General features: G+C 36.9%; 3 protein-coding genes across 4 annotated transcripts; 2 read left to right on the top strand and 1 right to left on the bottom strand.

The window, feature by feature from the left end:
• The first annotated feature begins 6 nt into the window (after positions 1 to 6).
• Positions 7 to 5,665, top strand: LOC111497983 (linoleate 9S-lipoxygenase 5-like). 2 transcript variants are annotated; one of them, XM_023149016.1, is made up of 9 exons: positions 7 to 292; positions 908 to 1,197; positions 1,456 to 1,666; positions 1,818 to 2,138; positions 2,499 to 2,584; positions 2,784 to 2,873; positions 3,352 to 3,653; positions 4,446 to 4,709; positions 4,779 to 5,665. In XM_023149016.1, the coding sequence occupies exons 1-9, from the start codon at positions 121 to 123 to the stop codon at positions 5,551 to 5,553; spliced, it is 2,511 nt and encodes an 836-aa protein (XP_023004784.1). In that variant the 5' UTR covers positions 7 to 120; the 3' UTR covers positions 5,554 to 5,665. The 2 variants fall into 2 exon arrangements, with proteins under 2 accessions (XP_023004784.1, XP_023004785.1); XM_023149017.1 differs by lacking the exon at positions 1,818 to 2,138.
• A 369-nt stretch (positions 5,666 to 6,034) lies between these two features.
• LOC111497986 (glycine oxidase) lies at positions 6,035 to 12,004 on the bottom strand. The gene is made up of 9 exons (XM_023149024.1): positions 11,214 to 12,004; positions 10,976 to 11,125; positions 10,061 to 10,275; positions 9,884 to 9,948; positions 8,122 to 8,284; positions 7,348 to 7,513; positions 6,744 to 6,902; positions 6,566 to 6,654; positions 6,035 to 6,384 (listed from the first exon to the last, which is right to left on the bottom strand). The coding sequence occupies exons 1-9, from the start codon at positions 11,593 to 11,595 to the stop codon at positions 6,292 to 6,294; spliced, it is 1,482 nt and encodes a 493-aa protein (XP_023004792.1). The 5' UTR covers positions 11,596 to 12,004; the 3' UTR covers positions 6,035 to 6,291.
• A 207-nt stretch (positions 12,005 to 12,211) lies between these two features.
• On the top strand, positions 12,212 to 13,029 carry LOC111497990 (putidaredoxin-like). Its single transcript, XM_023149030.1, has one exon. It carries the CDS (start codon positions 12,267 to 12,269, stop codon positions 12,759 to 12,761), a length of 495 nt encoding a protein of 164 aa, XP_023004798.1. The 5' UTR covers positions 12,212 to 12,266; the 3' UTR covers positions 12,762 to 13,029.
• The last annotated feature ends 2,289 nt before the right edge of the window (positions 13,030 to 15,318 follow it).

The following is a 15,318-nucleotide window of genomic DNA, read 5'->3' as shown; positions in this document are numbered from 1 at the left end:
CATCAGATGAAAAAAGATAGCGGAACACCTGACCTTTTCTTTCTTTTTTCTTGTATTTCGGCGATTGATTCACCGAGAGGCATTTCCACAAACACCTTGTGTGCTCTGCACTGAACATTAATGGCGATGAATCGCCGCCACGGAAACCAGAGCGTTGTCGTTGGTAGAAACAAGCAAAGGAATGTTGAAGAATCGATCGTGGGAGTGGTGGTGATTGTTCATGATTTTGAGAAATCTGGACCTGGAAAATCGGCTTCTATTCAGATTTATAGTGGAACCGAACTGGATCCAAGTGAGCCTTCTTTTCTCCACTTCTTACTCATTCATTCCAAAATCAAACAAAAACATCAAAGCTGTTATTCGATCAATTTGTCAAAAATTTTGAATATCCTTCGCCATTATTTCTACACCATAATCATAGCATCTTGACTTCGATCATACCGATATACGAATCTATCAAACACAAAAGTTTATTTTGTACTTTCGATCTTCTCGTCCATGCATCTTTGAAAATTTTAAAATATTTTCGAGTAAAATTTGGAAAAAACTAAATATTTTTCTAATCTCAACCTTTAAAATTTAACAATCTCTTCTTCAATATCATCGACTAAACCAAGAACGTGTAACAGGATCTTACAATCCACCTCTTTGAGGCCCAGCGTTATCGTTAGCACACAGCTTGGTGTTTTGCTCATTGTGAGATTCCACATTAATTTGGGAGAGAAACAAAACATCATTTATAAATGCGTGGAAACCTCATCTTAGTAGATGCGTTTTAAAAAACGTGAGACTGATAACAATACGTAACGGAGTAAAGTGGACAATATCTAGTAGCGGGCGGGTTTCGATTGTTATATAATGTGTTTACGATATTATATTTTCATTATGATTCTTCCTCGTTTAACAGGTACGGGAAACGGAAAGACGAGTAAAACTGCAAAGTTAAAAGAATGGAGAAGCAAGAAAAAGGGTGATGGGTCAAGAATCAGCAACTATAAAATCAAGCTGAAGGTTGATAAGGGATTTGGAAGTCCAGGAGCTTTTGTGATCACAAATGAACATAAGCACAAATTTTACCTTAAATCAGTTTTTCTCCAAATTCCCAAACTTCATCCCCAACCAATCCACTTTGATTGCAACTCTTGGGTTTATCCATTCAACGTCGCTGCCCCTCCTCGTCTTTTTTTCTCGAACACTGTAAGTTTTTCTTACTAGTTTTAGTCTCGATCGGTTATATCTTTAAATTTTGAATCACGACATAATCTGTCTATTTGACAAGTATAAGCTAATTTGACACAGTATGAGTAACGAAAAAGATGTTATAGACAGTCACTGTATCTTTTTTCAGCTAATCACTTTCTTCTCATCGTCTTTCTAATGCTCTGTCAAATAACGAAAATAATCGTAATTCAAAGTACAATAACTTGATTATAACTTACTTAGTGTTTTGATTAGAGTTATATTCCAAGCCAAACGCCGAGACCCCTTGTGGAGCTAAGAAAAGAAGAGCTAATAAAGCTAAGAGGAGACGGGAAAAGAGAGAACAAGGAATGGGAGAGAATTTACGAGTACGATTACTACGACGAGTTTTTTAGACCTGAATTGGGCGAATCCTCCTCCCTTCCATATCCTCGCAGAGGAAGAACGGTTCAACATCCTAACAGTGGTACACAAAATTCTTCCTTTCACATTTTTCTTCGTTTTATACCCGTTTTACCTAATCGGAGGCACGAAATAGTACTAATGAATGAATACGAACGTCGATAAGAAAAACGCTTTGTTTAAAGCACTTTTTTTTTGGTTTGGTGCATGATAAGATGGTTCCATGGATTTACAAAAATGTGTACCTCCTGATGAGAGGATGAGGCAAAGCAAAGTGAAAGAAATAGTTTCAAGCTCAGTGGAAGCTGCTCTTCAGTTCCTCATTCCAACCCTAAAGGCCCAACACTACACCACCAATCATTTCAACTCTTTTGTTGAATTGGGCCGCTTCTTTTGGGCCCAAAAGCCCAAAAACATGGCCCAACTAGACCAATGGACCACCCTCAGACTCCAAAAATTTATCCCACAAAATCTTTTCCCACAAATTCTTTCCCAAAAAGATGACTTCATCTATCCACATCCTCACCTTCTTGAAGGTAATTTTTTTCTTATTTTTTTTTTCTTGTTTTTTAAAATTTATTCGATAAAAATTAAAAATTATTGTGATTTTTTCTAAATTAATCAATATTGGGTGTTTTTTTTTTCTTCATATAAACCATAATTGATAGAAATAACGAATTTATTTACCTTTTGAAAATTTTGAAATAAAAAATGTTTTTTCGTGTATCGAAAAAGTGAAAAAAAAAACAAAAAATATAAACGTAAAAAAATAATTGCCTAGTGTTAAATTTATTTATTTATTTTACCAATGGTATAATGTAAAAATGTATTATTAGCATAATAATTTTTTTCAAAATTATTAGTAAAATTTGTTTTTTTTTTTTTTTTTAATTCAGAAAATGAACGTGCATGGATGGATGATGATGAATTTGCACGACAAATGCTCGCCGGAACTAATCCTGTGCGAATCACATGCTTACACGTATGTTAATTATGCTTACACTAATATATTTTAAGATTATGTTACAAATTTAGTGTAAAAATTTCTTTAATAATCTCTCATTTTTTAAATTTGTTTAATAAATGATTGTGATATTTATTTACATTTTTACTTTATAAATCTATTAAATATAAAGTTTCAAAAGTTTAAGAACAAAAACTATTCAAACTTACTTGGACAGAGATTTCCACCAGAATGCAAAGCCAAAGTGGTTAGTACAATAAAAGCTTCTGATATTGAACGCAACCTCGATGGTCTTCCCCTTCAACAGGTATATATAGATATATATATATCATCTCTTCCTTTATGTTGCTCCTCTCTAAACCTGTAAATCATCAACTAAATCAACTAGAAGGTTTAAATTGTTCGTACAAAGTTAACATGATAATGGTACGATGCCAAGTTTTAGACAACAAAAAGAGGTTATACTACGCTGATAAGATTTGATTATACAATATCAAGATAGGAGGATAACAAAAGACGAGTTGATAACAAAATAACGACTTAGAATGACGATTTGTTTTTAACGTTCAATATAGAAAAATGAATATTTCAAAAGTTTGTAGAAATGGAATTTTGTCCATAAAAAATGCACACGAGAAATGAAATTTTGAGCTCCATTCTATTTTAGTCCTCGTACTTTGTAACTGCACAAAATATTAAAAAGTTACACCAAAACGTTCAAAACTGCTTAAAAGGATACTTGTGTTGTGAATATTGAAATATTTTAGTGTTCTGAAATGTTATAGGCAATAGAGGACAGAAGGATATTCATGTTGGATCATCATGACTATCTAATGCCATTTCTGAATAGAATAAACAGTAGCAATGTGTTTGCCTATGCATCTCGAACCCTACTCTTCTTAAGGACTGATTCTACACTAAAGCCTTTGGCCATTGAACTTTCTTTACCATACTCTGAAGCTGAAGGAGGAGAGATAAGTTGGGTTTACCTGCCAGCACCTGAGGGCTTGGAGGCTGCCCTGTGGCAGCTTGCCAAAGCTCACGTCGCTGCCAACGACTCCGTCTACCATCAACTCGTCAGCCATTGGTGAGACCCCTCACCTACTTTCATAGATTCAAGAGTTTGGTGTCAAATATAACAAGATAATATCTTTTTCTTTGATGGGTTGTAGAAATATCCACAAATTATTAGCTTAGTCTCTATTCAAGTTTGGCTTTGAATCGTTTCAAAATTTTCATTATAGCTTATAATCTATCATAAACTAAAGTTTTTTTAATCTAAAACCATAGTTGATATGTGAGATCCACAACATCGGTTGGAGAGAGAAATAAATCATTCTTTATAAAAGTGTGGAAACCTCTTCCTAGAGATACGTTTTAAAAACTTTGAGGGGAAGTTCGAAAGAGAGCCCAAAAAAGACAATATCTGCTAGCAATGGGCTTGAGTTGTTACAAATGATATCAGAGGCAGACATCAAACGGTATGCCAGCAAGGACGTTTGCCCCCAAGGGGAACAAAACATTCCTTATAGAGGTGTAAAAATTCACGTGAACAGGGTATAGGTCGGCAGAGTGAGGGGGGCTTTGGGAATTAATTTTTTTTTAAGGTACTTAGCAAGACCTACCTGATTTCCTCTATTTTTAACCCAATTCAAACTCTAATTCAATCAAACCTAGAATGTCAACTCCTTATCTTTCTCTACAACAATGAAAAGAAACATTTTCTATTCAAGTTCTCTACAACTCCTTATCTATTCATTTTAAGCCAAAAAAAAACGTTTTGAGATCTTTGTAGGCCAAATATTTGTCCAGTTATTCCTACACATTTCATGCTGTCAAAGTAAAATGGCATAACATGCAATGTTATGTAAATGTTTAGGTTACATACCCATGCAGTTGTCGAGCCGTTCATCATTGCCACTCGCAGACAGTTGAGTGTTATGCATCCAGTCTACAAATTGCTGAATCCTCATTTCAAAGACACCATGCACATCAACTCACTATTTAGAAGCTTCCTGTTGAAACCTGATGGAATCTTTGAGAAGATATTGTTTTCTGGTCAATTCTCCATGGAATTATCTTCTGAGCTTTACAAAGAGTGGCGATTCAACGAACATGGCCTCCCAGCGGACCTGCTGAAAAGGTAACAACAAGTACATTGCTTTTCCTTTTATGATAATAGACGTGTGCCAACATTGCTTTGGTTTCTTAGAAATATGGCTATAAGGGATCCAGATCCAGGAAACCTGTCCGGAGTTCAGCTCATCTTCCCTGACTATCCATATGCAGAAGATGGCCTTGAGATATGGACTGCAATCAAGACATGGGTCAAGAGTTTCTGTTCAATCTTCTATAGAGATGACGACTCTGTACATTCTGATGAAGAACTCCAAGCTTGGTGGTCCGAGATCAGAAATGTCGGTCACGGCCACAAGTTCAACGAGTCGGGGTGGTATGAAATGACCACACTATCAAACTTGGTAGAGGCTTTGACAACTCTCATATGGACAGCAACTGGACTCCATGCTGCAGTGAATTCAGGGCAATATGCATATGCCAGTTACCCTCTTAATCGTCCCACACTGTGTCACAAGTTCATTCCCAGTGAAGGAACAGTTGAATATGCTGAATTCTTGAGTGATCCAGACAAATACTATCTCGAGATGTTACCTGGAAAGTTTGAAACTGCGCTTACCGCTGCATTGACAGAGGTCCTTTCACATCACGCAAAGGATGAACTGTACCTGGGAAGGATGTCATCACACAGCTGGACAGATAATGCAAGGGTCCGGCATAGCTTCAGTGTGTTCAGCAAAGAACTTAAAAATATAGAGAAGCGAATAGCAGAGAGAAACAAAGATCCTAACCGCAAGAACAGAAGCGGTCCCGCCAAGATCCCATACAAACTTCTGTTCCCTGATACATCAAATGTTAGTCCAAAAGGAGGGATTGCAGGCAAAGGGATTCCAAACAGCATATCTATGTGATGCAGATTCATGAAATTACTTGAACTAAAAATGTTCAATAAAAAATATGGGCAAGAGCATTCTTTAATCATCTACCTATCTTAATATGAAAAGTCTGCTACCTAATTACTCTTATGTTATTGCAGACCCTTGAAAAATAAATCAACCAACAATGAGTTTGGGACAAGTAAAAAGTTATTTTAGCCCAATAAAACTAGTCTTAAAAGTTTTCAATGTTTGGTTGGATAACCAAAGTGACTTTAAAAAGTTATTTTCGAAGAAACACTCACTTTTACAAGAAGCTTTTAGGAGAATCATTCAGAGTGCTCCCTCCAAGAATGCCTGCAAAAGAGAGTTTTTACTTCAAAGTAATTTTTCAAAAGTCGCCTCAAATGCCCCATAAGTCTTACAGATAGGTTTATAAACTGCAGCCAATAGGTATTTTATTTTTCCTATCCCAACCATGTAACGAGTTTGTTATCAAATCAGAAACAATTAGCAATTTATACTATAAACCAAAAAGATTAAGAAATGTTTATGCATTAAGGCACACCACTTAAGGAAAAATTTCTCAGAACAAATGAGCTACAGATACTGAAAGTCAAGGTACAGAACATTAAATACATGGACTGCTGAGTTGCTACGATATTGTTGACCTTCAACTACAAGTTGGCTCTTTGAAATGGGAAAAGGGGCAGGTTTACATGAGATCGAAGCCACCAAGAATACCATTATTAAATCATAAGTTGTAAGCATTTATTAGCATCGTCCTTGTACTGAAAAAGGAGCGGGATCAACTTTCCCAGGAATTCCCAGCACCATGTTAACAATCATTTCTGCAGTTCCTAGTGCCTGAATGTAAACAAAAATAAGTCAAACAATCGAATCAACTAAAAAAAAGAAGTTAGGGTTGTCTATTCAATAGAACCATGATTTCTTATGATCTCTATGATACATTAGAAGGGTGGTTTTGGAGTATCAGTAGTTTTTAATTGGGGGGGGGGGGGGGGGGGGGGTGGAGAGAGAGAGTCACCATTGAAAGTCCTCCACCTTCATGGCCAGATGCAAGGAACACATTTGAGAAACCAGGAACAGGCCCTATCACTGGCTTTCCATCAAGCACTGTGGATATAAACTCATACGGGAAAATAAGATAACACAAACCCTGAAAATTCAACGGTCGAAACTATCGAAAGTGACATGATACTCACTGTATGGTCGTAGACCTATTCTCACTTTACTGCTGCTTTTGATCTCTGAAAAAGAGACTTCTTTCATCGTGGGAAAGAATTCTGAAGCTCTCTCCCATATACGAGCAATTATGGATTCATTAATATCAGTGTTGAAACCAGCAAACTCACGGCTGCTCCCTGAAATTAGATGACCAATTTCCAATGAGAGGTTTCAAATTTCTGGCAATATATATATATATATATTTAATATAAAAGAAACAATATCTTTGATTGAATGAAATTCTCAAAAGATGTCCCTAATTCAAGGGAGTTACAAAAGAGCTTTTCCCGTTAGATATCAAAGGGCAGTAACTATAATTATGAATGAGGGGGCGCACGTACACCAGAGATGACTAATTCTTTACATGTTTTCAGGATTCTAATTGTTATTCATCACATTCCAAGCAAGATACAATAAGGTATGGAACTATGCAAGTCTATCAGCTTACATGGAGCAGCACGATTAAAACACATTAGAATAAATATATGCATAGATGCATAAAAATAAAAAAAAACGTTGCTGGCAGCTATGAAAAACAAACTAAGTACTTTAAAACAGTGGTCACAAAGTTTCATATTTTACCAAGTACTAGATTGCCTTGAACATCCATAGTGGCAGTCATTGAAATGGAAGAGGTATGTTCGAGATCTTTAGCCGAAGTTAAAGCTTGGTGATTAACATAGCCCACCTCCATCAAACCATGATTAACATGAAAGGAATTAAAATTCTCGATGACAAGCAAGTGACCCTGCAATGAAAGAGAGGTTTGGTCCTAATCAACCTTTTGAGGAGATGGAAAGTATTTCAGAGAAAACAACCTCGATAATCGATCACTTCAAGTTCCAGGTTATTGTAATTAACTTACATGAGGAGAACGAGAACCTAGCTATCATAGAAAAGATAAATATATATCAAGCTAACATGATACTAATTCACAGCTAAAGCAACTACGTACAGTAAGAAAATAGCAAGAAAAGGAACTAATCAAAGATGTAACCAAGAAGATCATTTCTCAGGAATCAGGGAGGAAAATAATGCTTGCTTCTTTCAACAGCTGGCCTTGCAGATATTGTGTATTCCTAGCATGTTCATAACTTGGAAGACAAATGAGGCTACCCCTGATTAATCAAAACCCAGCAACTATAATGCTAGTAAAATTGGAGAAATTCTTTTAACTAAACGATTGCAAAGCCTAGTCCCCACATTCTGTTTAAAAGTGAACACTTTGGGTTCAATCAACTGACTCCTCGTATCTATAGAGTAAATAATAAAGTTAATAACTGACCAAAAATAGAGCGGATCAGTATAAGACATGAAAAATCTCAAAGAAAAGTCAGTGTGTTCATAGATCCACACCTTTCTTGGCATTATGGGAACATCCAAAACAGTTTTTTCTTCCCTGAGTAAATCACGCAGCAAAGTCCCACTCCAACAACCAGCTGCTAAAACAATGGCCTTCTTACTGTACAATGTAGTCTTGGCCGTCTGAACAGCTTCTATCTTTCCATTGCTACCAGACCTGAGGGTGTACAAAAGTGACGTTCTTATCATCTTATTACTATAATGCTTATAGGGATTCATGTTAAAAGACATATTGGTCAATTGATGTAAATTGAATACTAGATATATGAATTAGTTCAGAATTTTTGGCAATTTTGACTTTCTTTTAATGAGAAACCAGAGTACTGTTGACTGTTTCACTCTTTGCCGCGGACTGTTAAGAAGATAACACATAAGGTAGGCTATACTTTATTTTATAAAACATTATTAAGAGGTGCTGATCACACTTTTAAGCAACTAGTTTTGATCAGTGATCGGCATGCTTCCATTTTACTTTTGGGCTAAATTACAGAAAATATCCCTGAACTATGGGTCTCGTTTAAAAAATACACCTAAACTTGAAAAAGTTATTAAAATACTCTTTGACCTTTCAAAAAGATCCAAAAGAACCTTTATTGTTCATTTTTGGAAGGAAACCGTTAAAGTTTCATTGATACCTTTTGCCTTTCAAAAAGAAAAAAACTCTTACTGGAAAATATTTCGTCTTCTTCTCTCTGCAAATGCCCTTCCTCTATGAAAATTAATAAGAAACTTCGTTTGTTTGCTATGTATTCATAGAGAATAAGTTTTTCATCTCCTTCAATACAACATCTCAAAGAGCCTAGCCATATCCTTACGCTGAATTTTCAAGATGGCTTTTGCTTAATTCTTGAACTTTTCATGTCCTCGACTTGATTTTTTTTTTATTATAATTATTTTTTTTAGTTTTTTCACTATTGTTTCCTCACCAGTCACAATCCAACAACTTTCCATAAATTCATTTTAGACATAATAAATGAGAATTTTGTCAGCTATTCTAAGACTTCTTGAATATTAAAAAAGAAATCACATATCAAACTTTTGATTAATTAACCCTTGTAAACCGGATCAAATCCTCCTTCAAGTTTAAGGACGTAGCAACAATTTCACCAAATAAGCTCCAAAACCTAAAATCCATAACCATAACCATAACCATAACCCTTTCTTGTAACTCTCCAAAGACAAAAATTGAAAAGAAAAAAAGAATTACATCTTTCTTTCTTTACCACCCATAATCGTAATTGAAACCATACTAATCTTCAGCTGATCACTAACACACAAACAGAGAGAGCAAAAGAAGGAAAAAAAGACCAATTATCTTATTTACACTTTTAAAAAGAGAGCTCGATACTAAACTTTTTTCATATGATGTTCTATTGCACATATCTTATTAAATATTTTTTTAACCCTGCTCAAATTTTATCTCTCCGCTCTCTTTTACTATTTTCTCGAAGTTATTTTGTGTCAAATCAAACCAGGCTAATGGCCATGGCCTTGTTCTTATTTCAGATATCTTGTAGCATTACAGACTCCGAGGGTTAGCTGTAGAAAGATTTTTTTGATAGATGTTGTATCTACAGGACCCTTAAAAGTTACTGAATTTCAAGAACTTATTTGATTCTGTTTATTAATTAGTTAAAGAAAAGGTTATTTATGATATGCATATTCAAACATCAACTAACTAGAAATCTATCAGAACAGCAAATATTTATTGGTATTGCTGTTAACATCGATGTATAGTTGGCTAAGAAAAACAAACCTTAATAAGCCTGTAACTGGATCATGAAAAAATTCTGCATATCTTCCTTCAAAATTTCTGTTGGCCTACACATTTATCATATCTATCAGTAACACGCGACATGCTAGCTCGATATTAACACATTGTAGCAAACGTAATTGAATAGGTAAAAAGAGAATTAATATTTTCAGTCAAAACCTTTTCGATAAATGCTGCAGTACAATGAGCATCCAATTGGCAGTCATTGGGGAGAAAGGCAGCCCCGCAGCTGTTTCCGATCAGCAAAGCTGGTTCCATGGAAAGCAAATCAGCAACAGATAAGTACTCAACTTCTAGTCCGGCCCCAGAAAGTTGCTTTACCTTCCTCTTTAACATGTCAAACTCTTCAGGTGTTTTACCAATTAACAAGCTCCCTAAAACAGAAATAATAACCATAAGATGTAGAAACAATTCACTCATCAGTCACACAATTCATGTAAGACTGCATAATTTTCAGAGAAAATGCATCAAAAAAGTTCAAATCCTGTCTTGAATGCAGTTCTTGGCCACAAATCTACTCCATGAAATTGTATTCGATCATTTACTGACCTGATTTCATGAATTCTTTAAGGAACATACTTAATTTACTAGTTGTTCCCCAGCATTTTCTTCAGACAACATATCTATATATGCAACTTGCAAGTAAGCTAATGGTTGTTGCTTCTCAAAAGAATAGCAACTACCTAATTTATGATCCTGTGTGGCAGCAAATGAAGAATACAAATGATATGGAAGTCAAAATTACTGAGTGATTGATACAAAAAATTGGTTTCATCCTTTCTCTTATGTAACGACTCTAAATTTTCTACTTAATCTAAGGTCAATTTAAAGTCGCTACTGTATACATATCATGAACATTGAATGTCATAAAACATAACTTTCATCTTAAAGCACAGCCATGGACTTACGTATTCGAAAACATCTTTAAAACGACACACCAAAGGATTAAATAAAATAAACGAACGATCAAATTAAAAACATCATATTCTAGCCTAAGTCTAAGAAAAATAAATGTGACTACTACCCTATACATGTCATAGTCTCGAGTTGCGATGCCGTCATTGTTTCTCTTACCTGTCTTTTTCCAACCCAATTCTTCCGATGGATTCAAGCCTTGATCACGCAGGGACTCAGCCAGACTCTCCCACAGCCTGTGACTTCTCAAAGCAAGTTCCCAAATGTCACTGTCAGGTGATTTATGCCCCATCCATAAATAGCCCTGTCCTGGAACCGATAGATACATTACGATTCTAAGAACAGGTCCACAATCAAACAATTTACATCATTAACAGTTTATCCTGAACATTCTCACCTGCACCAGTAGCTCCAGAGCAAGGGACGACCTTATCGACGACGGCCACGGACAAATCCGACTCCATAAGAAACTGCCGAGCAATAGTCAACCCGATAATTCCCGCTCCAATGATCACAACATCAAACTCAAAAGTATTGCCATTACGCGAGGTTGAAGACGAAGATTTCACATCTTTCAAAGCACAAAAGTTCACCGGCCCGTACCTATAATCATGACCAGAGCTATTGGCCGATTTTCTCCATTGTTTAGGACTAATCGACGCCCATTTCGGAGTGAATCCTAACTTGCAGAGATGTCTGCTAGAACGCGAACCTATACCGGTCCTGATAGAGAGACTTGAGCTTGGGCATGAACGCAGTGAATAAGAAGAAGAACTCATTTGGTTAATCTATGAAGCAATACTGAACTTCGCCGTTCGAAAACTTACTGGATTAGGTTAAGGATCCATCGTCTTCTTTGATTGATTACAATTTACATCCGCCATGGATCCTCGAGCTCATTCATCATTTTTCTATGGAGATTAAAAAAAAAAAGAACAAATAAAAGATATTTTCGTGGCTTCGAGTGACCTAATTTCTCGGATTCGTTGAGGTGTTCCTCTTTAGGCGAGTACCCCGCCCGATTCACTGAACTATTGCCCTATCAAGCACTTGCCCTGTTGCTCCTATCCTTCGCTGTGTGGGCTCCACGCTCGTTATCCTTACTTATTTTTACTCTGCTGGGCCTCCCATGGCTCTGGTTACAAGCTATAGTAGCTCCGACTCACAACCACGGGTAAGAAGCAGATTGAAAAGTAGTAGAGGAGCAAAGCTGTGAGGCCGATAGAGACGAAGCGGTCAGGTCCGAAGCGGTCAGGTCCGGTCAGCCTTAGGAGATCTTTCACTTTTGCTAGTCAAATAAGTAATAATACCCCCACAATGGCAAATAAGTAATAATAACCCAACTCTTTTTATGTACCCGAATTACCCCCAACAAATTCAGCGCGAGACTTGAAATCCCTTTAATAGTGTCTTTCATTCGTCGGCATCAGCTCATCAAATTACCCCCACAATGGCAGTCGCAAACCTCCACAGGCTCCGCCAAATCCACCGTCTGCCGGCGATTAGCTACTCCAAATCCATTTTCACAAGAGGCTCAGCGTCGGCCGTCGCCTCGTCGGAAACCCCATCGTCCTCGTCCAAAAAGGTGTCAGATCGCATCGTCAAACTGTTCGCGATTGATCCAGAGGGCACGAAGAAGGAGATTGTCGGATTGACCGGCCAGACTCTTCTGAAGGCGCTCGCCAATCGGGGTCTGATTGACCCCGAATCCCATCGATTGGAAGACATCAGCGCGTGTTCGGCCGAATGCGAGGTCAGTATCGCTCAGGAGTGGCTCGAGAAGCTGCCGCCGCGGTCCTACGATGAGGAGTATGTGCTCAAGAGAAATTCTAGGGTTAGGGCTTTGAACAAGCACTCGAGGCTGGGCTGCCAGGTTATTCTCACCCCCGACCTTCAAGGTATGGTTGTTGCTGTCCCCGAGCCCAAACCTTGGGAGATTCCTTAAAAAAATTTACTCGTTTTTGCATCACTGAATTGTTGTTTTTCGGATTTTTTTTGGCTGTTTGGTTATTTAATAATTTGTACCTTGAAGTGGTGCATTTGGTGGACAACTTGTTCTCTTTGCGAAAGATTATCCCCTAATTGCGTCGTTTTGATGCTTCTATATTCTAGTTGTTCTGTGTCAAATTGTTTAATGGGATATTTTTGTTTTCGGATTTTCTGTACCTCTTTGTTTGATTGAATGTAAACATTCTGAGAATGAGTTAAGAGAATGGCATGCAATTGGTAGCAACTTAGAATATGAAAATTTTTGGGTTCCTTGGGTTTGTGTCACTGCTTTGTTGTTTCAGGTAGAGTCCCTCCTAAAGTAGTACCCAAAAGGCATTATGAAAGGAAAAATGAAAATTTAAGAAGTTCTGAACCCCACTATGGGCATGTCACTGATCTAGGGATTGGTCATGAACCGTGGTGTTTATCAACCTTGATTTCTTTAAAGGCATTGTTCCAAACAATGAGATAGAGTGAGATGGTTGTTCTTTGAGATCAGTCTATTTTATGAAATTTAAACGTTACTTGTTTGTCTTTGTGCACTAGTACTGCCTGAGTTATTTGGAAAATTTTCTTCATGTTCACCCCCAAGAGAAGTCTTGTGGGCACGTTGGTATTTGGGTTTTTTTTTCTTCATCAAAATTGGAGGAGATATTGTTGAATGTAGAAAATAAATGGAGGTATTAATGTATACCTAAACAACTTAAGGAGATGAGAACAAAAATCTTGTTTCTTTTCTCTCAATCATCTCGAGTCGAAGTTAAGGTTTACCTAATTTTTGGATGTATGTATGTATCCACTAACTGTAACATCCTAAGCCCACTGCTAGTAGATATCGTTATCTCTGGGCCTTTTCTTTTGAGCTTCCCCTCAAAGTTTGTAAAACATGTATGCTAGGGTGAGTTTTCCACACCTTTATAAAGAATTCTTTGTTCCCTTCTCCAACCGATGTGTGATCTCACAATCCACCTCCTTTGAGGCCCAGCATCATTGCTGGCATTCGTTCCTCTCTCCAGTCGATGTCAGATCTCACAATTCACCCATTTCGGGGTCAGCATCCTCGCTAACACTCATTCTCCTCTCCAATTGATATGGGATCTTACACTAACCGATCAAGTATAGAGAAGGAGATTGTAGGCTATGTGCGAAATTTATGGTAATGATCAACTTGTTGAATCTTACATGGATAGATTGGAGTGATTAGCATTTAAAAGGCGTGTCTAGGCATTAGGTGTGCCTCACTTCCCTAAGGCCTTTGCTAAGTCATATGCTGTGATGTGGCCAATTCTTGTAGTTATTTTTAATAAGAAATATGTTTTCTGGATGTTTATACACTTGAACAACCTCTTATAAAAGCCTTCCTCTATCCAGATCTTTTATATTTCCTTGTATCATTAAGTTTTATATTACATTTCATCAGATATATATAGGTCTTCTTTTCATAACTTAAAGCCATGGGTCTCGAGTCACTGTCTGTGGTACCTTTTCTTATGTAGAATATTTTCTGAACTGGCTGATGGAATGGAACACTGTAGCTGGACGATCAATGTTTGCTTATGTCAATGGCATATTAGATGCCGACGAGGCTCGTCTAGGACGGAGAGTATATGCAGGTTGGTTTGAGTTCATTTTTTTGAATCAACGATAAATTGACATGTTGCTACAACAAAGAGAAATCGATTCCTGAAGCGACGTCAAAAAACTAAACCACGGCGATTGTAGTTCGTTCAAATTGAATTGACTTGGTTTAGTCAGCCTTATTTTCTTCCAGTTTTGGCTTGCACCCCTGAGCCTTTGTGAATAAGTCTGATACGATCATTGGCTATGAACAAAGAAAGCCAAGCATGATTTTGTAAGTGGCTATGGAGATTTCCTAATGAGCCTTTCATCCTTATGGTTACACTCCATTTCAAAAGAATATGGGACTCGAGCTGTAACCTTCCCATAAGTGGCTGTCCTCGTTGCCTTGGAAAAGCCATTTACATGCCTAACTACTGTAAGGTTTCTTTTTGTTCATTCGAAATTGGTAATGGAGTAGAGTCGCTCTTGGAAGATAGACGGGTTATAGCGTCTTGGAGACACCCCTACTTGGTGAATTTATTGCAGGCAGTTGTTATAATGTGTCTGACAATCTTACATTTGAGGGCTAGATCGAGAGCTAGCGTTCTTATGATTGAGGGCTAGATCGAGAGCTCGCGTTCTTATGATTGAGAGCTCGCGTTCTTATGATTGAGAGCTAGTGTTCTTATGATTGAGGGCTAGATCAAGAGCTAGCGTTCTTATGATTTGGAACTGAGAGTTGATTCTTCTCATTCTTGCCATGAATTTTATCTAAAATTTTTTTTCACAATTATCAATAATACCTATTAATTTTAGATAATACCTATTAATTTTAGATAGAAGCTGTTAATATTTTTAATATTTCAAAATATTAACGCATAAAATAGTTTCAAATACACCATTTATCTCTCAAAATTGTTTTAAAATTCTTTTGAACAATCATTAATATCCAA

Source organism: Cucurbita maxima, unplaced genomic scaffold (genome assembly GCF_002738345.1).
Source record: "Cucurbita maxima cultivar Rimu unplaced genomic scaffold, Cmax_1.0 Cma_Scf00024, whole genome shotgun sequence".
Classification (NCBI taxonomy): Eukaryota; Viridiplantae; Streptophyta; class Magnoliopsida; order Cucurbitales; family Cucurbitaceae; genus Cucurbita; species Cucurbita maxima.
This window is presented reverse-complemented; position numbering and strand designations above follow the sequence as displayed.